General features: G+C 41.5%; 1 protein-coding gene across 3 annotated transcripts in view; it reads left to right on the top strand.

The window, feature by feature from the left end:
- The window catches only part of RAB3B (RAB3B, member RAS oncogene family), a 51821-nt gene extending 25546 nt beyond the window's left edge, over nucleotides 1–26275 (top strand). For all 3 annotated transcript variants that reach the window (XM_032695985.1, XM_032695984.1, XM_032695986.1), the window contains 3 exons: nucleotides 16649–16767; nucleotides 21958–22082; nucleotides 25338–26275. In XM_032695985.1, coding sequence (XP_032551876.1) covers nucleotides 16649–16767; nucleotides 21958–22082; nucleotides 25338–25525 — 432 coding nt within the window. In that variant the 3' untranslated portion in view covers nucleotides 25526–26275. The remainder of the gene's footprint in view (nucleotides 1–16648; nucleotides 16768–21957; nucleotides 22083–25337) is intronic.
- Nucleotides 26276–26742: the final 467 nt, after the last annotated feature.

Genomic DNA, 26742 nt, shown 5'->3' with positions numbered 1-26742 from the left:
GTGGGTATGCCTTGTGAATTGTGATTTCTCAGAGGTCCTGTTTGATCAGAGGGTAAGTTCTTGTCTTTAACCCTCGATGGGACCCCACAGAGACAGCAGGTATTGTGAGGCACCACTAATGACTAATTCTAGCAAGTCAGTTAATTAATCCTTTGGAGCTACACGAGGCTGGTTGAAAATAGTTAAAACAAAGATTTTCTTAGGATTTTAATGGAAATTGACCCAATGTTGCTGTGAGATGTAGCTGCAGAAAGAAGCTTCCTGCAGCAACACAGTCTTGCTTTGGTATACATTTCAGCCAGCATATGGTATACATTTTAACGGAGCACATGGAAAATTAGTTTGATTTAAGTTGATTGATTTTGATTAGTAATGGGAGGATATGCTAATGAGAAACAATCTAGTGTGCCTAAAAGACTGTTTCAGTTGCTAGCACAGTTGATACATAGTGCTTGTATCATATGCATGAAAAGAACAGGAAAAATGTGTTGGACTATTCTGAAATTTTTCTCAGTGGTTACTCCTTGACGAACAGGAGGAGATGCATTATTCTGATTGCAGCTTGACAACACATTCTCCTGTCAGTACAAATTAGGACATTGAGTATTTCTAGCTAGGATAGATGTAATTTTTGCCTTAGGAAATGGGTAACATTGGTAGCTGTAAAAAAACCCAACCCAACTAACCAAAAAAAAAAACCTCCTAACCAGACAGTAGGTGAATCTAAAAAGTTTCAGAAGGAGGTTGTTCAAATACAATGCTGAACTCCACCAGAGGTATATGAGGTCTAGGCGACCAGCTTGGACCGGTGTCTTTGAAATTGGCCTGTTAGTTTTTAATTTACTGGAACCTGTTAGGTTTAGATGTTTGTGTACATGTTGCTTAGTGAAGAAAAGCATAATATCATAGTGGAGAATTTTTAGAGAAAGGAGATTGTTGGATGCAACATCTCCAATCTGAGGCTAAAAACTTTTGCTTGTGAGCATTCAGTTATGGGTAGGAAGCCTTCCTGTCATTTTGTGTGGGTATACATCAACCAAGGTATGAAGTGCTGCTCTTTGTAAAGAAGTGTAACTCTTTCCTTGATGTAGCTATTCCTCCTGCACTCTCAAAAAATCATATCAACTTATCTATATTGTGATCCTGCCAATGCTAAACAAACATGCTTCACTCTAAATACACAACTTAGAACAACCAGCTCCACTGGCCTCACCCTTACGAATACGGGTTGAAATAAAAATCTTTCCAAACATCAGTAAATGAAGTTGTGTCATAGCAGGTCAGCAGTTCTCCTTATGGGAGACATACAATCATAGAATCATTGAGGTTGGAAAAGACCTCTAAGATCGAGTCCAACCGTTAGTCCAGCACTGCCATGTTCATCAATAAACTGTGTCCCCAAGTGCCACATCTACACGTCTTTTAGATGTCTTCAGAGCTGGTGACTCTGCCACTTCCCTGGGCAGCCTGTTCCAATACCTGACCACTCTTTCAGCGAATAAATTTTCCCTAATATCCAATCTGAACCTCCCCTGGCCATTTCCTCTTGTCCTGTCACTTGTTACATGGGAGAAGAGTCTGACCCCAACCTGACTACAACCTCCTGTCAGGGAGCTGTAGAGAGCAATAAGGTCCTCCCTGAGCCTCCTTTTCTCCAGGATAAACACCCCCAGCTCCCTCAGCTGCTCCTTGTACTCCAGACCCTTCCCCAACTCTGTTGCCCTTCTCTGGACATGACTGATGTCTAAGCCCAGAGTGATTTCCACCTAGCCAAAAATACCTACTTCATCAAGGAGGTATAAAACCTTATTTGTATAAGAACATTAAATGATAATCCACCGCATAGTAATTGATAGCAACTGATCCGAGTGACTTATGCAAATAATCAGTATAGACACAGCTGCTTCAGGAGGAGGAAAGAGAGTGGGATGCTTTACATCTATCTCTGTGTGGGGTTTCTCATGCAGCACTTGAGTTATCACACTGCCTGTGCTACCAAGGTGAGCCATGTAAATAACATTTGTTTGCATAGACCAGAGCCTCCTGTATTGAACAGCAGCAGGAGGAGGGGAGCTCTGCTTCTCCCTCATCTCCAGAGGTTCCTTAGCGGGGTCGAACTTTGTGCTTGGGCAGGAAACCGTCCCCCATGGAGAGGAAACTCCCAGGTAGGAGAAGCCCACAGGTGTCAGAGCTGCAGCTGCTTTCTCCCCCAGCAGCTCCAAGGTGATCACAGTGCTTGTTGCACTGTTGGCAGCACACTGAGAACTCCAGAGTTCTCTTACCTTTAGGCACTGTCATGTGTTGAGAGGAGGAGACAGCACCCCTGTGAAGCAGAAAGTCCCACTGACTTGTGAAGTGTTGCTCTGTAGCTAAGTGGGGTGTCCGCCTTGGGCACAGAACACAACCTGGCTTTTCTGCTTTCACCGTATGATTTGTGAGAGTGATTCATGGGACGTTAGCACGGTTGCTAAGATCAGGAAGAGGTTTGCTGATATTTAATCTGCTCCTGTCAGGCAGCAGGGTGGTATCTCCTCCTGAATTTAGCAGATGACAGCCTTGATGTGTCTGTGAGGCAGCTTGTAGATGATATTTGGAAGGGACAGCTTGTGAGTTAACACCTGTATTCATTCAGGTGGATGAGTGGAGGGGTTGTAAAGGCAAATGAAGTGTAGTCTTAATACACTGTGAAATCTAATTCTCTGTGGCCAAAACAACTTGTATTTCAATGTAAATGAATAGCTACCTCCAGTCTGTATTTCAGTATAAATGAATAACTACCTCCAATCTGTATTTCAGTATGAATGAATAGCTATCTCTAGGCTGGTGCTTCTTTTCTTTTTCTGTTTGTTTTTTGGTTTTTTTCTTTTATATATCAACTTTTCATTCCTTAGGAAGAACACAAACTAGTCCTGGACATGACTTTGTCATACTCATGTCTATAGATGCCTTTCTCTCACACGCCCCAAAAATTCAGGTCTTCTCTGCAAAGCCAGTTTGGGACAGAAGTAGATCAAGGGCATTGGAAGTAGCCAGAAGTAATCAATGGAGGCAGAAAGGTGTTTCTGTAGTTGGGAGAAAAATACTTGCTGGTAAAAGGTTGGCGAAGAGAGAATTGTTCTCACAAAAACTCAGCAGGTCTCCTAAAAGGCCCTGGCAATGTGCCCTTGTCTCCCTCTCTTTAATACCCTGTGACATGCTTTCTCTTCTCGTTTTCTGAGCTGCCCCTCTGGCACTGTCCATCTGGAGTGACAGGAACATGCTCTGTAATTGGCAGGGCTTTGTTGCTGTTGAGCAAGTGAAGAAATGGAAGATCAGCTGCTAATCTCAGCTGAGATCAGACAAACCCAGGAAGCTCCAGCTTCTGCAGCAGCATACCCGAGAGAGCAAAATCTGGATCAGGTGCTTTGTCTGAAGTTACATTGGAAAAGCGCGTCCAGAGATTATTTCACTTTCAAATTGTAACTATAGTGAGTTATGAATAACAAGCTGGTGACTCCTGTGAACAAAAAAATTCAGAAAATCCTGTGCTGGTTATTGCAGCTTCCCACAGAACAGGATGAATGAGTTTGCAGTGGTGAAAGTACAGCTCTACATTGCCTTTAAAGTATTTAATTTTGTGTTGAAAACATGAAGCTGGAAGGAACAATGGTACCCTGGTAAATTGTGATCTTAATCTCTCTTACAAGACTGTAAAACTGTTTACCTTGGCACTATCAAGTTAATATAGCACATTCTTTCTGAGTTTCTTCTTTTCCCTTTTGTTATAACGGTGTGTTTGAAAACTCTCTGATGCTATATACTGCATCCCTTCAGTAAAACAAAGATGCTAATTACAAGCATTTCAACTGTACCTAGTTAATTTTTTCCTTCACTTGTTCATTTTCTGTGTTTTAACAATCCTGTTAACACCTGAGAATTCTGACCTAAGCCCAGTCTGAGACGATGTGCAGCCTGTGATTGAGTTTCTGTTTTCATTAGATAATTTCATTAGTTGTATTTCCATCCATTGCTCCTGCAATCTGAGAATGATGTCTGAGAAATGGCTTTTCAGTAACCACATGGATGTAGAGGTGGTGACAACTCTGCCTGTCCAGAGTGTGGTTATAGTTCTTAGAGCATCCTGTGCACTAAAATCTGCATTACCATGCTATGAACTTGTCAAACATTCAGATTATGGTCACAAAATGGAAAAGCTTCAAGAGGAGGATGAAGCTGCATGTTAGAAGCATATGTCACAAGGCATCAAATCCTGACCTGAGTCTCTTGGATGCAAACAGAGCATGAACTAAATGAATCTTTTACTTCGCATGTGTTAAGTTTTACCAGGTTTCTTCACAACTCTGTGAGTGCTGAATTTGGCCAAAGCCCTGGCAATGACAGAAGAAACTCTACACAGAGATGTAAAAATCAACCAAACAAAAACCCCAGCGACAAAAAGAACCCCAACCCACCAGCAGAAGTCTATTATTACCAAATAAAATAACTGACTGAAGAGTTTTCCTTCTCTATTTAAAATTTAATTTGTGAAGTGGGCATAAGTCCTAGACCCAGTGAGATCAACAAGAGTTCTTTGGTCTTATTGAGTATGACAAGGATAATATCACTTTATCATCTATAGTTTCTAATGTTCTGTGGGAATTGCAAGCATCCAAGCTTGAAGGAGAGACTTCCTGAAGACCTAGTCCTGCTGACCTCTGTCAGAGCTGAAGAGACCTGACCCTGCCCAAAGAAGCTCCTTGTTCTGCCTTTTCTGAAACAAGCCTTGTAACATCCTGGGATGATCATTGTATTTAACCTGTCATCTTGCCTTTCCAATGGTTTATGATAAGCCAACCCTCCCATCATCTTTTTCTGTTGGTCTTTTGGTTTATTTCAGCTTGTCCCTTTTTAGGGAGGTGTCTCACCTCACCATGAGGTCTATTTCTAGTATCATCCCTCCCGTTTCCTTTCATGGGCACAGAGATGAACCTCTTTGTTTGCCAGATGCACCTTTAATGCCTGTTGTTTTTCTTCTTTTCACACAAAAAAGCCTTTTCCAGTTCTGAAGAGCAGACAATTGGATGTATCACTGAAGCAAGTGTGGGTGAGAGGTGGTTCCTGCAGCTCCTGTCAATAAACTGGTTTGAAAGATGGGGCATATGTGGAGGTCATTTATGTTTACATCTCATTTCAAGAGCTAGACTGCAGCTAGTCTGTTCACTAATTAAAAGGAAGTAAACATGTACCAGAATGTTGCCTGTTCTTATCTGAGAGTTTTTATATAACATTTGCTGTCTGTTGATTCCTAATGAATGCAGGGCTGATTTGATTTGATACCATTAGTGATGTGGTAGGACACTTTGAGATTAGAACAGTGTTTATTCTTTATATCATCTAATACTTATTGTCTGACTGTTTGACTCCAGGAAGAGTACATACCATGGATGAAATTTTGCGGCATATTTATTTATGCCCCACTTTATCAGGATAATTGGAACTCGGAAATCTTTAGTCGCTAAGCATAAGGAAGGCTGGCACAAAGCACTGTTTAACTGTGGCAAAACCTCCTTGTTGAGGATTAGATCTTAGGATTCCCTTCTCTCAGCTGCAGGAGTTGGCAGGAGATGAGCTCTGATGTTACCACATGGCCTGCCAAGAGGGCCTGGCTAAGGTTGTCCAAGATTTATGGGAGCTTTCAGTTTGTCCTGGTATGACAGGGATAGGCTCCACATGAAGAACTAGCAAAAGAACACATATAAACAGATTTGGATATAATTGTGGCTTTCATAATTTTTCAACTGGCTCAGAAGATAAAAAAGGAAACCTTTGGTAAAGGGAAGTTACTTCCCTTTGGTGTACTGGATGGAGAAAGTAGATCTGGGTGCCTTGTGAAGAGAGAAGGGTTTTTTTCCTTCAGTTCTTTGTATTAATTTTATTAATGCTTTAAATGGGGATACATTTTGTTCTCTGGACTCTGTTCTTCTGAGAATGGTTTTTGTGGTATGAGTATAGCAGTGAAACAGGAACTGTTCCCTGCAAGACCAGAAATCATTCTGGTCTGCAGATACTGTCACTCGCTGCCTGGATCTTGGGATAAAGCATTAAGGTAAGCTGCAGACAGCCAACACCAAAGCTTCCCCTGCTGCTCTACAGCTTCCAAAATTAGGTTGAATTATAATTCTTTGATGTTGGAGTAAGGCAAAATAGCAATAGGCAGAAAGCACAATTCATTTAATTGTAGTTTCACAGTGTTTTGAAGCAGTTATGCTGTTGCTGAAGTCATGCCCTCTTTTGTGAAAACGTCTTTAGCTCATTGGTAGATCTAATTCCACTCACTTATGCCTTGTGCTTTGCTCCAAAGTTTGTTTTTCCACCCTTTCAGTCAAGAGATGTGATTTGTACTGGGCTGGGACCAAGAAAAAAGTCCTAAGAGCCTTCTTTTTATCTCTGTCACAGTAAATAACTTGTATTCCTCAAAACATCAACTTGTTACACCTTCTGCAGACAAATCACATAGATACGTGTGAAAGCAGGGGAGCTCAGTCTGCCCAGAGGTTTGTTCTTGCTAAGGAAGCTGCTTTCATTTGATAAATATTTCAGCATGTGGTTTTCCCAATGTAACAGGACAAATTCACTGCTAAGCTGGGAAGTGTTTGTAGAAATATGACGGTAATGGAGTGTGGAATTGCCCTTTGCTGAACTGAGCCGGTGGTCCAGAGAGCCTGTTGTCAATTTTCTGTTGGCAGAGGGCCTGAGTGATTTGGGAAGCAGCATAATGCATGAACCTGTGCTTGGATTGTGCCTGATACTGTGATTGCTTCAATTACAGATTTGTTTATAGACCTTTGCTTGCTTTGGGTGATGCTGTGCAGTTTCCCTACTTTATGAAGCTATATTAATATAAAATTGCTAGAATATAATGAAGACTGGTGCCACCCATATTTTTGTTGATCTGTACAGCATCACACACATTTAGTGTTCTGTACAAATATGATCTCATGCTGTTCCTGTTGCACACAGGATTTTTATTAGCTTTAAATAAGACAGTTTGGAGTTGTCATTAACAGCTCTTTTTAGAACCTTCTTTCCTTGGGCTGAGGTCTGTGTTTCGAGAAACAGATTATGTGGAAAAATTCTGTGTCTTCTTTTCCTCTTATCTGAAAATTTAGTCTGATTTGAGAGGAGTCAGGACCTCTGCCTATGCTGAATTCTTCACTGAGGTCATTGGATGCAAGTAGGACCTTACAGTTCAGGACTTATTTTATATATCAAAGTTCAATCACCAAGTGGCATCTCCCCAAATCTGGGCTGAGCTGAGCGGTCCTAGTAAGTACAAGCAGTAGGCTGTGCTTGGGAGCCTGACCAAAGTCCCACTGGGTGGTGAATGGCAGAGGACAGGTGACCCTGGAGGTGTGCAGCAGCATACTTGCTTTTTTAGGATGCCAGCAACACATTTTCTTCAGCTGGAAAATCTGCTGTGATTTTCTTCTGTCTTTCTAAAAAAGGTAGATATGAAGATGTGCTTTTTATCAGAAAGATTTGAGCCACTCAGGCTCTGGATATGTCCTCTGGCCAGAGGCAGTTGGTGGCCTAGACAGAGCAGGGAGGTGTTGTGGTAATGAAGTGATTAGTGAAAATAAAACAGTAAAGATACCAAACAGCAAAACTCTCACACATGTCAAGGAGCATTTGCTTGTGATTCTCTATCCAAATGGAAAGGAGGAGACATCACCACAGAGGTGGGTGAACTTAAAACAGTGTGGAAAAGGACCTCACACCTTGAAAGGCATCTGCTGTAACCATGTCAGCCCCGAGGGCACCCCAGAACCGCTTTCTGAGCTGCCTCAGGAGCCCTCTGCAGCTGCTGCTCAATGAAATTTCGAGTTTAACATCTGGTCTGTGTGGTTATAATAGAAAACACTACGAGAAATGGTAGAAGATTATTTTCTTTTTCTTGTGCTATTACTGATCATCATCATGCGGGTGCTCTTGTGGATGACAAAGCCTGTATTTTAAGATGCTTAGGACTCCTCCAAAATAGCTGTTCTTTAGCTGAAAGTCTTCCTTTATATTCTCAGCAGAAATGTGGGTTTATTTGGAGAGTTTCAAATTCCATTTGATTTTTTTAAAATGTTTTTTGTGAATTTAAACAAACCCCCCTTCATGTCACCAGCGTTTCAGATCTATTTATTAAATTGTTTTTCAAAGTATATTCACATTTCTGTCAAATAAAAACATATGAGATAGAGGAATCTGTTATTGCAAATTCCAGCATTTAGAAAATGTATTTCAAACTCCACTGCAGTGAGTACTTTTTTCTTTCCCTTTTTATTTACCTTCTGATTTACAAGGTTCAAATTGTTCTTGGGTTTTGTTGTCTTTTAGCTTTCATTCTACCTTCTTGACTTCTAGAACCTTCAATGTCTTTATATTTTTGTTTAATGCTCACCTGAATTCAGCAGTGGGTTTTTTTCCTTATTTGGGAGGTAGTAAATTGAAAATTGCCTGGTCAGCTCTTCACTTCCACCAAATCTTGTAAGATTACACATTAGGATTTTAAAGACCTTAAAAGAATATTATATTTTACTTTTATTGGCATGTTGTTCTCAATATAAATTAAGCTTGGTTATTTTATTTTTGTCTAGCTGCTGCCCTTCAATTTAAAGTACATTTTCTTACCTCATGGTTGTAATTCAATTTGGTATTTTAATCTCAAAGATATCATAAACAGCTTCCCAGAATTTCTGAGCACTTTGTCTTAGAATTGACCCTCTTGACATAATATCTCTAGGGGGTTTTTGTGAAGTATGAGGCTTGGATTTAGCCCTAATCCGCTTCTAAATAATCTGAAATCTTGCCTTGATAAGAACCAGCCCTAGGAGGGATGTTCCTAGCAGAGCACCAAGTTTTTTTTACAATCAGGATTTCCAACAGTTCTTCCAGGAACGAAGTCATTGATTTTCTTAAGCACCGAAGTATTTGCTTTGTAAATGAGTTTAAGTGAAGGTCTTGCCCAGAGCCGGGGGGCGGTCGGGGTACCATCACCGGGTACCATCACCGGGTACCATCACTGGGTGCCACCGCCGGGAGCCGCCGCGATGCCCATCCTTGAGCAGAGCTGGCTCCGCGAACAGCCCCTCTCGCTGCCTGGCTCTCTCGCCGGTTACCATGACATTTGATCACCCAGAAACAGGCTCCGGGAAGTCTGTCTGAGTCTGGTTCGGCTGCTCTCAGAGCAGGGATTTGCTCCGCTTTGCCTGCGTGCCTTGGAGGGGGAGGGAGGCCGGGAGCACCGCGATGCTGATTCCCTTCACCTGCCCTTGTTCCTTTCCAGATCAAAGAACCAGACTACCGAATTCAGACAGATTTGTACCGCAGATCACTTAACTTCCTCCTCGCAGATTGTGCGCTTGTTCTTTTGGCAGCTGATTCATAATGTATTGAGATTTCCCTTCCTGCAGAGTGCTGCTGCGACCCACGCGGTGGGAGCTGCACTGAAGCACGTCAATCCACTGCCCTGCAGGACCATTTAGGATGTCCACGGTGGTGCATTCACAGGAGCCTGGTGCTGCTTCTGAAGTGCTCTGGCTGTGATTAATTTATCTGCTTCTCAACAGCAGCTAATTAATAATGCTTATAGTGACTAACATTGCTCAGACATCTGTGTGTTGTACAGCTGTTCTTACAGTCCTGATTAACAGAATTGAAGGATATACGTGGGACAACTGAAAAGATCTAGCCAAAGCAGCAATATATTCTATGATAATAATGCATTCAGTGCCCAGAAAGCTTCTTATTCTAGGATCTCAGCCTCTTAACATTTTCTTAAATGATTTGGGTTTTTTTAAAACGTCATTGATGGTTTTATCACTTTTGCCCACAGTGCATGGGCTTTCAAATGCATCATATACCTCTTGAACTTTGTTCACTGTTTATTTGCAGCTAAACAAATGGAAGTTGAGGTAGGTATGTGGTGTGGATGCTACATATTTTTATTACTGCCGTTTCTTTATTTTTCTATCAAGGTAACTAGATCAGGAAGAATCAAAAATATAAGACTGACCTCATATTAATTCCAAGTAATGAAAAATAATACCTTTCACGACTTAGAATTTAAGAAATATGCACGATGTATTTAATCTTTTTGTGTAGCTCTTAATGTGATTTCAGCTTTGCAGGCATTGGCTATTAAATACTCTAACAGAAAACCTCAACCTACAAAAAGATGAGAAGAGCAGATAATGTTTATAAGCAAGCAGCCCTATTCCAGTCCTCCTTACTCTCTGACAGATCAGGAAGGGCAACTGCTGCTAATCTTCCCTACAATCTCAAGGCACCTGGGAAAATGGAAATAATATTTTTAACATCTTAGCAGGTCGTGAGCAGTAGTGTCAATCACAGTACCTTGGCCCGATTCCAGTGTGGGAATTGCATTCTGCTGAGCAAATGCAGCCTGTTGCGTTTTCAGTGATTCACTTTTTGTTTTACATGGTGTGGAGTTGCTGAGAAAAGTTAAAAGAGCTGGTGCTCCCCTACCACCAGAAATGTTTTAATGGTGGATTAACCTTTCCTCCTCGTCCATCAGCTTCATTTACAGAAGTACTTTGAAAGGGAAGTGCGGTGCCTCACCTGAAGGGACACTTAGCCACTGAGTTACAGGGAACAACTTCAAAAGTGTGTGTATTGGGCGTGACCAAGGCCTCTGATGACTGACCAGATGCTGGTGAGCTCTTGTAGACTCTGCATGTATTAAAAGTCTCTTTTCAAAAAATTTCTCTCTCTCTGGTCGGAGCAGTTAGTGTGGGAATGTTAGAGAAAAGAGGGAGGTAGAACCTTCTGTACAGGGTAAGTAAAATAGGATAGGAAAAGTGAAGTTTCTGCAACTGGTAGTACTGAAGTTATCCAAGGCTACTGGTTTTTACAGCTTTTAAAGAGTAGAAGTGAAAATAGCCATAATGTGGGAATGTTTGAAAAGCACTTTGCAAGCATAGAGCCTTTTATCAAAAAAGACGGGGGTTTTCACGTCAGAAATGCTTTTCTGTATATTGCTTAAATGAAACTGGCTCTCAAGGTAGCTAAATATGTCTGAGAAGGTTCCAGTGACTCTTGGGCAATGGGAGAACTCAATAACGAGAGAAAAAAACCCCACATGCTTAATGTGATCTGTTGAACTGGAGCATTTTAATTAGGGCTGTGTTCTGAAGGAACCAGGTGTTATTTTGCTCCTGGCAGCAATTGAAACTTCACAGGTTTTTCATGACATCACATCTTTTCCATGTCTTAACCAGTGACTCATCTTGCTTGCCTGTTTGTTCCTATTTCTAGCTGCCAGCAGGAACACTAAGCTCCATGTTAACATTCTCTTATTAATGACACATCCTAGTCTGTCCAAGGTGACTCTCCCTTGTGGTACCTGGTGGGTGGGTTGTTTTTTTCCCCTTCCTCTTTCTCAAGGTGACTTTTGTTTATCTGATTCTTGGTGGCTTCCACCCAAAAATCTACTTTTTCAAAGGAAATGTGTATGTGGGAATGTAACATCCGGGAACTTCGATGGCAGAATAGATCCCTTCTGTGCTCAGCACTGGGGAAACATCCAGCTAAGGAAGGCTCAGTCCCAGATGTCTGAAATGCATCTCCTGACAGGAGAGTAGTGGGATGGGACATACCAGCCACCTGGAGGTCGTGAGAATTTTAACATTTCACATTGCAACCGTTCTGAAAGGTAAGGAAAGGCTGCTTTGAGCAGCCAGTTCAGTCCAGTGAGGAAGGCAGAAGAAGGCAGCAGTGGAAAGGGCTGCATGAACAGTTGGAGAGATGGGAACAGAGTGGGGTGGAACGGAGTTATTGATGGCACAGTGCCACCCTCACTGTTCACAGCAGAGACACCAGCACAGCGCCACGGGAGTACAGATGTTTCCTCGTCTGTGCAGAAGGGAAAGTGAGCAGGTCTTGGGTGTAAAGGGCTCGGGTGTTACTGAGCCCCAGACAGAGGGAAAACAGCCCTCTGCCTTCAGGATGTGCCTCTATTTCTTGCTTTTTTGGGTTATCTGTCAGGTAGAGAACAGTAGCTGAGGTGGCCAGCCTTGCTGAGAACCGAGCTGTGTTTGCAGGGAGTCAGATGTTCCCTGACACTTCGATGTCTGACAACTTGTTGCCTCTATAACTGCGGGGCTGGGAAGTGGATTATCCTGTCTCTAAGGCTGACCAAACTCCAAACCAGGTAAAAATGGTCCAAAACCCTATAGCATAGGTGTTGCAATGTGACGCTGAACAGCAGGGAAGAAGAAGCTCCTTCACAACTGATGAAGCCCCAGATTGTGCTGGGTGCTGGTTACTGGGGTGGATGTGGCCTCTGTTCTGACTCTGAGCAGCCTAAGTGATGGTGCTAAGTACGTGCATCTTGTAAATGTTGCCAACTAGCTGGACTGTAAGCAACTCTTACTCTTGAGTATTATTCCTCTCTAAAAAAAAACCAAACCCCATGAAAATCAAACCATAATCCTTTAAAAAATTGGAAAGGTTTATTTCTTTAGAGGCTGTTTGTCACACTGCTAGAAAAGTCATGGTGCTAAGGGGATTAAATTCAGTACAGATTAGATGTTTCAGTGACATTTTATTTGGAACAAAGAACTTGTAGCTGGAAATCTTCACTAGAAGAAGGATGGTTCAGAATCATGGATTCTGATTTTTCAGACCTGCAGCAAAGGGCATCTGTCATAATTTAAAAACTCAGATATGTTTTCTGTGTAAGTACCTTGCAGTTTCTGCTGAGACAGCCAAGTAAATTTAAGAAAAGCTGGTTGTGCTTCTATTGTAAATGTTTATGTGATGGATCTCGTGACTGGAGGGCATCTGCACACAATGCTAATACATTTAGGTCTTTCTCTCCTCTGAATAAACACTGAATTTTGATTGCTCATTAATGCAAAACCTTCAAATTTTTGTTTCGAGCTCCCAGCTAATGGTCTTGTGGGTGTTTTTAATTGTTTGCATCAAAGACAGGCACACACAATAGCTACAGAAGAACAGAGCTGTTAGCATACTGGTGTAAATATACCTCACAGAGACACTTCTGGGCTTGGTTACAGCCAAGCTCTCTGATTCCTCATCAGGGACAGCCTAGCAGGCTTCTGGATGCTGAAGGCTCAGGCTCTTCTTCCCAGGCATTTGGCTAGACTCTTAATTAGTGCTACATCACCTCTCTGCTGATCCCTGCCTGTGCCTCATCTACTTGTCTTCTGATGAGTTTGTGGTCTACCTGGAAATCTTACAAACAACTTGGCCGGGGGGAGGAGGGGAGCAATCTCTGTCAGTTATTTTCTCCTTCATTGGATAAACAATTTGAATGGGAAAACCTGAAATGCCTAATTAGCTAAGGTTTGTGGTGGTTTAAACTGAGGTAAGGACAATTATTGTAAATGCTGAAGAAAGTGAGTTCAGATTTTGCAGTTTATTTTATTTCAGTCAAGGCATCTGTGAGGGGGTTGCTCATTGTGTGAGTCGAGAAAATTAAGCCAATTTATCGCTGTCTAAAGCTAATGTAACCTGAGGAAAAAAGTAATTTCAGGGTGATATAACAATAATTCAAATGCATTTGGAGAAATGCAACTACAAGCCTGTAAGGGGAGATGACATGCTCTGTACCTGTACAGTCAAACAGAGCGAGGAAGGCATCAGTGACTCACGTGGAGATGAATCACATCTCTGCATTCTGCCACATGGCTACCAGGGCAAGGTTATCAATAAACTTTACATACCATGAAACACAGGATGCCTTTCCCTCACAACACACTCCCTTTGATAAGCTGAGAAGGCAGGCACCTAAGTGTATGAATATGCAAATTAGCTTTCTAATGAGTTAAGTGCACTATCCAGCAGAGGACAGGTTATGACCATGTAAATGCATGTAGCCCTTTGGGGTTCTATACCTTCTGCAGCCCCATCTCTCACTGATGTATAAACTGGGGCTCTGCCCCTCACACAGGGGGGTCACAGGCAGAATACTGCAATCAACAAACCAGATTTGCTAAATTCCAGAGCTTTCAGGCAATAATTTGCCTTTATCTCAGATGAGTCCAATTCCTCACTGAGCTGAGGCACTGAGATGGTATCAGGACAGGTTTTGGAAATCACCCTCAGCATCCCTTGGGGCTGCTTCCCAGGACAGCCTGGACATATGTCCCCAGACCTAAGTCCTTGCTCTGAGCCATTGTCAAATTTAATTTCTTTCCGAATTGTTCCACATGTAGCCAGACAATGTGTCTTGCAGTCGCTTACTGCCCAGTCACAGCCTCATACCCTAAGCCAAAAAGAGCACTAGTTAAACACAGAGGAGAAAATACTAGGTGAGATATGGGAGAGAGAAGAACTTGGGAATGCAGGTGTAAAACAACAATGCAGTGGGCACGAGAAGTGAAGGAGCCAGACTTCCTATGGATTTGTTTGGTTTTGTTGATTACAGAATCTGTGAAGTTACTAATATTGATTTAGGGCTTTCTCCTAACGAGGCACAAAGAGAGCCTTTCTCCTGCTGGTATTGGAAAAAGATCATTGCACTTAAGCTTTCTTCCCAGCTAAGGTGTGCTTAAGATCTCTCTTCACCTTACCAGCTATTTTTTGTGACATGTGTAAGGAACATCTGAAAGCATTTCCCCTCGGTTAAATTTGATCAAAAGTGCACGTGTGGACACTGATGATTTAATAAGCTTCATGTCTTTATGAAATCAGGCTAAAATAAAGCAACTATTATGTCTCTCTGAATAAAAGAACAATACTATTGCTGCTGAGACCTTCCTGCTTGAAGAAGTATAGGTAGGATCTAGTTGTCACGGCTGGTTTAGCTGTTCAGCAGCCAAGTCAGGATGTGCTGTCAGGGACTACAAGAGTGGTGGATTTATCACTGGCAGGAGAGGAAAAGGTCGCTCAGGCTGCAAGGTGTAGTCCACCTCGTTCTGCTACCTCTTGTCAGGAGGGAACAGGAAAACTCTTTCTCAGGCAGTGTATGATGCTTCATCATGATCAGCCAGTGGACTAACCCCTCCTGAAATAAATGCACAAGTTTAAAGGAAAAAATCCCTTCTTTTTCCTGAGAATTGGAGAAATGGCAAGGTACATGCTGCATAGTCTCTCCACTGGGAAATGCACAGTGTGTTACAGCTATGGATATTCTCACAGTAGTGCAATAGGCAGAGCCTTTTAAGCAAGCTGTCAGGAGTTTATTTACAAGCGCTCTCCTCCTACAGAGAGGCTCTGTGATATTCTGGTGCAGAACAGCAGGTGATCCCAGACTGACTGGTGTGTGTTCTGGCAGGGCCAACACTGCCTCGCATGCAGCAAAAACAAAGCTGCATGTATGGGAACAATGGGCAAGATGATTTTAAAGATGAGTAGTTTCCCACCCACTGTCTCCTGGGGTTGTGGTGATGTGCTGTCTCTGATCTCTGTACTCCTGCAAGAGTGCTCTACATGGATTTATTTTACTCTTCCAACTAGTTACATGGTTAATAAGTCCTTTAGGGTCTTTTTCTCCAGAGAAGAGAACTTTAATCACATTTTAAACCAGTGGCAGCAAATGCTTTCTTCAGTGTGGGTTTTGGGAGACTAAAGGACTGCTCATTTCAGAACTGCTAAACCAGCACAGTACCTAGCAGTCAATACCTCATGCTGAGCATGTGCTTTGAAGGCAAGGCCTTTTGCCTCCCTGCAGCTGTTCACAGAGCTGCCATTTGCCAAAAAATGGATGAAATGTCTTTGTTCAATTGACAGATATCTCCTGGATGAGAGATATGTTCAGCCTGTGACTTCTTTTTCCAGAGGGAATGGATTGACTGCAGAACTGCTGATTTGGAGTAGAAATATCCCTCAGTTTAAAAGCAGGCAAAATGTGAAGAATAAATGTTATTGGCATCCAGCAGATGGTGGTTGACATGTTTTCTAGCTGTCATGAGTCTTTCAGAATTCTTCTGTTGTATATGCCAGAGTTTCACCTTTGTGCTGCCAGGCTGAACACAGAAATGACGAACACAGAAATGACAAACACAGGTAGAGGTACTCTGCAGGGCTCTATAGGTAAAGAGAATTAAGCTGAACCAGCAAAAGAGGATTAGTAACTCTCAAATTAATATGTGCACCTCAGACATTGTGATTGGGATATTCCACATTAAATTCACTTTATATAGTAAAGTTCATTGCATCAGGTCTTTAATCATTATCTCTAACCTGAGGTAAGAACTGAGTCAGCCCCAGCATCTCTCTCAAGGACATTTTTCCTGACCGTGACACTGAATTGCAACACGTAAATGTCTTTTACCTGATACAGTCCTGGACCGTTTTCTTTTGCCTCTGCTTTGAGGTGTCAGCTTTCAGTGAACTCTGGTAAGGTTTTATTATTGCACTGAAGCAGAGGCAGAGAAGAGCAATTAAAGAGTTGGCATCTTTGGTATTTTTTTTAACACTACATGTGCCAAAATGCATTTAACAAATCATGGTTGATGCAAAAGCCTAATTAATGCTAAAATGTAAGTAGAGTTCATTTCAGTTGGGAGCAAATGAGAATTTTAAAATGTATAATAACAAAAAGTGGTTGCCTTAGTTTAGATATAGGACCTAACTACAATTCCTGCTTCTGAGAACTGAAGTCTTAAAGCCTAAATATTCCTTTTTGTTCCAGGACACAGCTGGACAAGAAAGATACAGGACCATCACTACTGCCTACTACCGAGGAGCCATGGGCTTTGTGCTTATGTATGATATCACCAGTGAAGACTCCTTCAATGCAGTGCAGGACTGGTACGAAATACTGGTTTTATTGGGTTTGTTCGGGTTTTGCTCAATTCTCTCCTCACAATTGTTTGTTGAGAACATGAGACATCCCACCCTCTATAATGCTTTGCATCACCATGTTCCTTCCTCTTCATCTAAACTCTGGGATAAGTAATTTGGGTTATAAACTTTCCTTCAAAAGAGTTCTACAGCTTCACTTTAATAAAAGCGTTATAATTCAAATATTGTAGCATGCTATAGAACTTGTTGCTTTTAAAAGTTTAAATTTGTTATAAAGAAATTAATCCTTTAATGCATTATTTGGGCTTATGAGGTTTCTGGCTACGCTGCTAAAACAATTCAGTTTAACAGTGATTGTTCACTTCAAATCTCAGGGATTTGGGGAAAGGCTGTGTTTATCCTCAGAAGTAGTAGCCCTGTGAGTCCCCTCAGTAATTTCTGCTTGTAACCTGGTTGCTGTGTATTGCAGATAAGTGGGCAGGGTGCAAAAGAAAGCAGTGCAGTGGTTAATGGGATCTCCCAAGTCTGATGGAACTGCAGTGATCTGGGTGACCTCTTGGGAGAATTTGACATACTGGCTGTGGCTCTGGCTCTGAGCATCCAGCTCAGCCTGGCTGTCTGTTGAACACTTATTCTGTACCCTCTAATCTGGGCTGTAACTCAAAAGCTGCAACCATGTGGTTTGTTTATTTATAATAATTTGCCTTTCCTTGGGGCTGCCCATGTTTTTTTCTCGCTGTCCACTGAAGCAGTTGGTCGTGATCGTCAGGACTAAAGATGTAGTCTCCACTTTCAACTCATCTCAGTACCATGACACCAGGCTGCAGAAGGTGAACTGCAGAAGCATCCTAAGCTGTCCTGCAGCAACTGGTGATAGAGGAATAATTTTTTCCTTGTTAGAAACACAAACACAAAGGTTTTGCCAAAACCAGTTTCCTCTATGTGGCACATGCTCCACCAAGTTCAGACTAAGCTTCTTCTGCAAGTGTGTGCATGGGGATGTTTTCCATAGGAGTGCAGGTATGTGAGCTAGGGCTATCTTTCACTAAACTATGAATGTTTTCAGCTTGGTTCCCTGGTGAAACAAGATATATATGACCACACAGCTCATCTACCTGTCTGAATGTTGGTTCTGCTCTAGTAAGTTTTACTGATCAGTTTTAACTTAGCAAAAAAAACCCCAAATCTCAGTCTTTGACCTGCTACTATTTTGAAGTTTGTGCAGGTGAAGTTTAACCTGAAGCTTTGTATTGGAAGTGGTCTAAGGTCTGTTCCATCACAGGCACTGATGCAAGAGTAAGAACTGGGAAAGGTCAGTTTTGTCAATTTGACTTCATATCTTCCAGTGCCACGGGAGCTGCAGGAATATCTTTGCTAAGAGCACCTTGTCAGCCAAAGGACAGAGGTGAACCATCAGTGTATTTTTACTCTGTGTGTCAGGAATCTTTCTAACCAGTTTTAAGACTCTGAGCACAAATTCTGTTGTGGGGAGGATAAAATCGACACATTTCTTTCCTTCCTGAAGCTGGTCCACTAGAGAGGAGATGAGGGCTGTAGCAAAGCCAGCAACGCTGGGCCAGCAGAGTCCTCTAGTGGCCATGCAGCTGAGAGATGGTTTTTCTCCCAGCCTGCAAAATTGCTTTCTAAACTTCCGAAGGCACAAGAAATGGAAACAAAAGCTTTTGTCTGATGCTGGTGCTGCTATACCAGCCTCTGCCATTTTCTAGCATAGCAAATAGGTAGGATTTTTGGTGGGTTTTTTCCCCCACCCTGCTACATGATATAGTTATGCTTAAAAAACTCGATTACACTCGATCTGGTCTTCAGTCAGGAACTGTATTCTTCCTGGAAAATTAAGACATCTCCTCCTTGAGCTCCTTTAGCTCAGAGCCTTTGTCTTTGGTTCATTGGTACATGACTGTTTTAACAGCCTCCTGATCGGGCCTCACCTGCCCACAAGGGAAATGGGAATATCTCTTCCAGTCTGCCATATGATTTCTTCCTTGGGAGATCATTTTACCTCACCCTTCTTATGGGTAGATGTCCTAAAGAGGATCCTGGTTTGCTTTGTGCCACTCATACTTCTCCTAAACCAAGTGAAGTCACCCTTTCTCCTGAATGAGGAGGATTGTGGCTGTATATCAGTATTTAAATAAACTCTCCAGGTAGTATATGAATGTGAAATAGAGTCTTTCCTTCACTCACATCAATCACCCCAATTAATTATGATTTTCTTAAAGCTGCTGAGAAAGATACACAATTTAAATGCATTTGGGAATACCTGGAACATGACTTGTTTTCCTGTTCACTGGAAAAAGTAGAACATGTATGAGAAGCCTTAAAATATTAAGGCTGACTGATTTTCCTTACTACAGTGTGGCAAGAGTTCAGTCAGATTATTTTACAAGAAAAAGTATAAATGGGCAAATGCAAAGATGGGGTTTACCTGATATTTGAAAAGAAGTAATTATTTTGTTTGAATATAAGATGTATTTCCTGTAGGGTGAGTGAAAGGGTTAAATTAGCTTTCCTGGCTATCAGCTCAGTTTCTAGAATTTTTTTTTAGTAGTCTCCTTTGATAGCTGTTATTTGACATTGGGTTGATAGTTTTGTGTGTAGATAAATCAGTGGTTTATACCTCGTTTGAAACTGTACTGGAACTACAATATATATTCAGTATTTGAAAATGTAAAGTAAATAGAAAATATTATGCAAGCTCTGCTTTGGACAATCTAGACAATTTCATAGAAGGAAAATAAAAATTGGTAAAATTTAACTTAGATATAAGTGACAGCTGGGTTCACAAATCATCAGCGTTATTTATCGTTAAAGCTGATCTCTAAATTGGGTTGTTGCTACCTCCTGTTGTAACTGTGAACCTGAGACTATTTTTCTTCTAAGTTCACATGTGAAGCACAGCAAATGTGTTTTATGGGGAATTCAGCACAAACAAGGCACAGCATTTTTATTTTGTCACAGAAATACCTTTCTCCCAGTGTGTATATTGGGCTCACCCTGATAGTTGTTGAAACATCTCAATTGCATGAGCCTTGTTATTTAGTAATTTGTCTTTCCAAAAGTTTCTGGAAATTTGCTGCCAATTTTTTGTAATGGCATCAGGGTTTCCTTTAGATATTCTTCATAACTTTTTTTGGTTGGTTGATCTTTATGCCTGATAAGAGTAAATATTGGTGTTCTGTAAGAGGTTTTTCTCTAGCTTGTACAAAACAAGACGGATATGTTTCTGTGGGGGATCCTTCATGCAGGTTGCTTCTTTCTGATAAGTAATTCTGTTTAAATAGTTGAAATTTGGCAGTGTGTCCCCATCCAATGCCAGGGGCTGAAATGAATCCAGAGGTTGAACTGGGAGTCAGAAGAAGAGCCTGCTTATAGGTGTTTTAAATTGAACCTGGGAAGACTTTATTTCTCTCTGTTGGTTATGGAGACTGGGGAGATTTCACGTTCCTGGGCTTTTGGCTCATTTCTGCAGTCACCCCCTTCTGTGATGAGCTTTGAGAAACCCTAGAATCCCACATAAGCTCATCACAGACTCTTATTAGCTCCCATGGGGCTTGTCTACATGGAGTCACTCAAAAGGGTGAAACTGGAGGAGCCAAAATTGGGATTGGAGAGAGTGCCTTTCCAGGAGGGCACTAGGAAGAGGAAAAAAATTCATTGCACGGAGACTTTGTTTGTTTTTGGGTGTTGCGCTAAGGGTCTGGGCTTGTGCAGTGGGCTTGGGTTAGGTTTATGTTTTCTGGTGCAATCCAAACAGGCTGCTGCTTCTTCAAGGCAAGTTGCACAGTGAAATGACCCCATTTTCCATAGTTATCTGTGAAGTAACACCACTGGCTTCTTTCCATGGAAAAGGCAAGTAAGCAACTCAAACTAATTAAAAATTGTCATTAGTAGATCAGAACTGGAGGCTCCTGCTAATTCAAAGGAGAAGGAATCAAGTGCTTTATTGTTAAGGGAGTTCAAGTAAACTTAAACAGAAGTAAAAATCTGAGGGGACTCCTGGCTCTCCTAGGAAATGGCAGCGTTGCCTGAAAGTGCAGTGTCCAGTTTGGAGTGGTGGTTAATAGGGACAAAGAGTAGAAGGTGAGTTAGGGACTGGAGGAGGGAAGGAGTGTATTGCTTCTGGCAGAGCAGCCTAATTACCTTTGGGAAGGAGGGAGTCAGAAAAGATAGAGCTGACTTGGGGAAGGTGAAATAGGTTGTGCTGGTCTGAAAAAATGGATGAAAGTGAACACCCCCAAGCTAATACTGTTCTGCTGCTGGCCCTGGGGCACCTCCCCGAGGATGGTGGGAGAGGACTGGCCCTCAGGCTAAACAGGAGGAAAATCTTCAGTTTCATCGTGGAAAAACTATGAAGAGACCAACTTGGGATCCACAGTGAGCTCCACTAGAGTCTCTAAGCTCACCTGAGTGCTCCTCCCTAAGCTCCCATGCACTGTCCCCTCTGCCACTGAAGTTAGCGTTGGTCCCATACTTGCTGTCTGTCATTGCATCTGCTGTTCCCTGCCTTAGGTATCACTTCATCCTGCTGGGTTCAAATATTAGCTCACAGAGCCTTGCCTTGATCTCATATCTTCCTGATTTGGTACATTTCTGTTTCTCTTTAGCAATTATTTCCATGTTTCTATGCAATTTTCAGCCTCCATGAACCACTTTTCCTGTTCAAGCAAAGATGACTTGATCCTTCCACCTGTATTTATGGTGTTCCTAAAACTCTACAGCAAATGTGCTGCAGCAAATGAGCATCTTTTTTTGTCTGCTCTAAATTATTGTTGTTCTGTCTTTTATTAGAAGTTGTAAATCCAGCGTGAAGTGTGCATCTATTGTATGGCTCTCTCTATGGGACAATTATCCTGAAGAGCTATAATTGATTGCCATTCCTCTGACAGAAGACAGCTGAAGGAGAATAAGCTTTTTTGTCCCTAGACTTCAAAAATTCTTCAGTTCAGCTTTTTATCTGGATCTCATGATCTTTTAACACTTGCAAAGTCTTAATGAGAAACTTTATTGTCACACCAAATTAAGGAGTAGTAAAACAGAATGGTGCTGTGAGCTGCAGAGTCTGCATCCTTCCTTTATGTGTAAGCCAGGTCATTAATGATACTTGTTCTTATATTTAATATATGATTATTTTGGCACAGCTGATGGAATGTGACAATCTTTTCTGAACTGCTGCAGGGCCACACAAATCAAGACTTACTCCTGGGACAATGCACAAGTGATCCTGGTTGGAAACAAATGTGACATGGAGGATGACAGGATTGTTCCTGTGGAGAAGGGGAAACACCTGGCGGATCAGCTCGGTACGTGGAAAGCTTTTCTTTCTACCTCTTTTTCCCTTTACTACCTTATACTGTGTTCCTTTTAGTTTGTACAATAAAAAGTCCCCCCAGGAGTAATACATTAATAATGGTCTCACAACTAAGAAGTGTAATATATTCCAGATCCATATTTTACTTGCTTCATGCTCAGTAGGCCAAGATGTGCTTGATAGAATACTTGTAGTGTTGCTGTATCTGTAAAGGTAATGTCTGAGGATGGAAGGAAGATAAAGTTTGTCTGAACAGAAAAGTTTTTATTAGCTCAGCAGAATGAAAAGAGAAAAGGTTTTCATAAACACAATTCTGTCTCCAGGTCTCCAAGTCCCGTGTACTCATTGCAAATCAATGCAAACATTGATTTTTGTCGAAGAATTTATTTTTTTAATTAAACAATGAAAAAAAAAAGGAGTTTATACATGAGGACTGTAGAATTGAGTAAAACATATTTTAAAAATGTACTAGGCTTCTTTATCTAGGTAAGGAAATGACATTATGTTGTTGATGTGGGATAGAAAAAGCAAAACAGTTCCATTGAGAGGAAATTGGGATTGCAATGAAAATTTCAGAATGAACAGCAAAATAAGCTTATATTAGTTTATCATGTATTTATCTATCATTTTTCAGTATCTGTTATAGCATATATGATATTTTGTGTTAAGATTTAACTATACTGCTGTCTTCTGTTAAAGAATTCAAAGTAGCGAGTAAATCCTGTTAAAAAAATTAATTTAAATTTAAACAAAAAGATGGTCACTGTTCCAAAGAGTTAAGAGCAATCAGGTTATTTTTTCATGTTTCATGTGAAAAAAAAAAAAAAAGGAATGTCTGCAAAATCCTGCAGGTTTACAGATTTCAAGTGTAAATTCTACATATGGCAAGCACAAAGGGGTCCCATTCGTGACTTGAGCCTTGAGGCACTCCCATCATAAACAAATAATGAGCAAATATCAAACTAAACTCATCAGTATTTTTATTGTAATAATACATCTTTACATGTAGGACTAGCAAATCAAACAGAAACATGGTTAGTTTACAAAATCAGTTATGAGCTCGTTTTTACCCATCTGAATTTAATTTGCTTTTGAAAATATTAATGTGAATAAACTTGGCTCCTGGCTTGCAGACCCTCAAAAAGGTTGTGCATGCAAGTGTATCCACATATTTTGCAGGAATAATTACACTGTTAGTAGTTGAATATTTGTCCAGACCAACATAACACCGAATAGAAAGTTTTATTTGAACTCCCACTCCAATTTGGACATCTAATGTTTTTTTTCTCACCCCAAAATTCGTCTGTTTGTTGGATTACAAACTTGGCATCTAGAATCTGAATCCTTTATGTATGGGACACTTCAAACCACACACATACACACACACAGAGTTACCATAGCAACTGAATCCATCAGTAGGAAACTGTTTTGCTGAAGAATCCCCAGTTCTGCCCCTGACCTGTCCTCGTGTCTGTCCAGCTCACCCTGGACAAACATACCCCAGTGCAGAGCAACCCAAAAGCTAATCAATCCTTTGGGAAGTGCTGTCCCAGCCCTGTTCTTCTATAGCCTCCCAAAATACTAAACACTTTTTAAAAGGGCTGAAAAATAGATCTGATTTTATCAGTCAGTTTTTCCTTATAGCAACTATGTTAATGGGTACAGCATTATCTGAAATTATTTTGTGTGTTAGCTGGGAGGAATCTCTTTAATTGGCTATTGGCTGCTTAAACTGCTACAGTTCATCATAATGATTCACATAAAGGTTATCCTTCAGCATGTTGATCTAAATTTGTGTAGTGACATTACCATCATTGAAATAATTCCCTAATCAGATTAAGAAATTGCTCTTGGCCTGAGCGTGAACTGAACCAAAAGAGATGTCAGTGTTGGGCTGACTAATATCTAAGTGCAGTTCTCTGATTTCCTGTGCTTTTTATGTACATTTTTATTCACCATCACGACAGCAAGAGAGGCAGACAACACTCTGTGCAGGAAAGCCATCCCTGTTAATTAGGAGGCAAACAGCTCCACCATCACTTCACTGGTTGTCCCCTGAATTTTAAAAAGGGTTTGAATGGGGTGGATACCTACTTATCTCACGCATCGAGGTGGCTCAGCCTACCAGCAGTGGCAGACTAATCAGTTAAAACAAATTATCTTTCCCTTTGTTTGTGGCAGAATCAAAGGAAATTGATGCAATGTGGAACATCCCCAAAATGCAGCACAACAGAATGTAGCTTATTGCGGAAGAAACTCTCCGTGGTGCCTCAGCTCTTGCTGCTGGCAATTTAATAACCTGGTAGAACAGCAGCAACAGCCACTGTAAGCACTGGTTGGCCCTTGAGGCCCCTGGAGTTGGAAAGATAAGGAAATGCTTCACAGTTGAGCACATTCCTGCTGCTGGGGCGGGCTTTGGGCTGTCTGGGGGAGGCTGGTTCGAGTGTCAGCAGGGAGCAGCAGGAAGAGCTGTCTGTGCCATCCCCTTCGTGGCATAACTCCAGCCTTGCTTGTTTGGTTTTTTTAATCAGAAAGGGTCAGTGTTTGAGGATCTGATCCGTGCTCACCACTGCAGTGAAGAGCCAGTGACTGGACACTGGAATTAAAGTTGGGTGTAGTTCAGTGGTGCTCCTGTCAGGGCAGTGCTCTGTGCTGTGGAAGAACTGATCACCCTGAGGAGCTTTCCATCTAAACAGACAAAGAATGGGAAGAAACAAGACCCAAGTCATGGAGCATTTAGCTCCTGAGCACAGAGGTTGGTCAGCAGAAGGAATGAAACCACAATCTTCCTTCTCGTTCTGGCCTCTGCTCTTGCCAGATTGCAGCAGGGGTTGGTAGAGCCAGCCTGGCCCTGGGCAGGGGTGTGTGGAGCCTAGGAAGGTTCCTTACCCCTTGCTGGGGGTGGCATGTCACCAGCTGCAGCCCAGGGGACTTTCACTAATGAAAAGGGGAGAATCCGACTCCTTTATCCTGGGTTTATTCAGATCTGTATCATCTGCAGATGTGCTTACCAGGGTGATAGTAAGGATCCATTTATCCCTTTGATAAATATCAGATAGCATCTCACTGATGCTTGATAAATTTTAGAAGAATTTCTGCTCACTATTCCGAGATTGTGGGAATCAACAGAGCTTAAGAATTATCTAATGTCTTGTTTTCTTAAGGTGCATTCTGAAAAAAAATGGTATTTTAAAAACCATCATCATCATAAGCCTCTATTGATACTTTCTGCTCACTTTTTCCACAGGTTTTGACTATTTTGAAGCCAGTGCCAAGGAAAACATCAATGTGAGGCAGGTGTTTGAGCGTCTTGTGGATATAATCTGTGAAAAGATGTCGGAGAGTGTAGAATCAGACAATTCCAGGGGCACTTCTGGAAGGAGCATGAGACTCACAGATAACCCACCCCCTTCGCAGCAGAACTGCTCATGCTAGTGACCCTTCACTCTGAGAAATGTCCTTCTCCCTTCCTGACTAAATTTTACATTTTCATTTGTGGTGATGCGTTATCATGTAGTCCAAAGGCAGAAGTCTCTGTTGTAGGGAGCTGGTATGTTTGTTTAATGCGCTGAAGTGTTAATATTATGTATTTCTTCATCTAATAATTTAAAAATCTGAAAAAATATTGTAAGTGCACCTTGTGTGGATGTGAGTTACACTGACGAAAAATAATTGTTTGGTGTTTCAAATGTTATTTCCACAGAGAATGTTGCATTTTTAATTATAAATTCCTCTATTGCAGAGATTTTTGTCAAGAACAGTAGGAAGCACAAAAACCAATTAAGAGGGACCAGGTCTAAAAGAAAATGGGGGAAAATCTTTTATAAAGCAAGATTATACTTTTTTGTTAACCTAAAGCCAAAGAAAAAAGAATCAATCCCCAGGTATTTTGAGAGTTGTCATTGCTGTCCTGGAGACATGGGCCTCAGTTTTCCTGTACGATGGAGCAGAAAGCAGAGCATGTCTGCCTGACAGTGTGAGGTCCTTCAGAGAGCGAAGAGGAAAGTGGGTGGATTTTGTGTCAAGTCTCTAAATAGAGGAAGAACACATGAAGGAATCAAATCTTCCAGGCAGGGGAAGAGGAGGAGGCCTTGCAGCCATATCTGCATTACCCTGTGCTTTGGCTGGTGAGAGCCCTTCTAGGGGCTGCCCTTGCCTCCAGACTTCTCCCCCATCACTAGTAACAGCTTGCAGGGTGCTGGGAGTGTTGCTGTGTTTGGCACCTTCGTGTCCCTAATCCTCTGTTTCTAGAATCCCAAGAACTGACTGTCCTGCAGCCTTTCCCCTGTGTCCTGTAATTTTACCTCTCCAGGTCTGATCTACTCTTATCAACTTCCTGCTGGTGGATTTGTTGCAGGACGAAGGAAAGGAGGAATTGGCTGCTCCATGCTTAGTTGGAGGCAAAATCTGACTTGTAAGACTTGGAATAGCACTGTCTCAGAGATACAAAAATACCAGGAGCCAAAATATGAGTCTTTATAGATATTAGTGCCAATATTATTAGATTTTCTCTCTGCATTTGTTGTTGATTTATTTTTTAAATTTTGTGATAGATGGATGTGTGTGTGGGGATAGTTATTCTGGTTTCAGATTCAAATACCACGCAGTATAACTTTAAAAAAAAGGAAGATTGATTAATAAAACATAACTGT

The sequence above is a fragment of the Chiroxiphia lanceolata genome, chromosome 9 (assembly GCF_009829145.1).
Source record: "Chiroxiphia lanceolata isolate bChiLan1 chromosome 9, bChiLan1.pri, whole genome shotgun sequence".
In the NCBI taxonomy this organism is placed as follows: Eukaryota; Metazoa; Chordata; class Aves; order Passeriformes; family Pipridae; genus Chiroxiphia; species Chiroxiphia lanceolata.
Note: the sequence above shows the minus strand (reverse complement) of the source record. Positions and strands in the feature narration are given on the sequence as shown.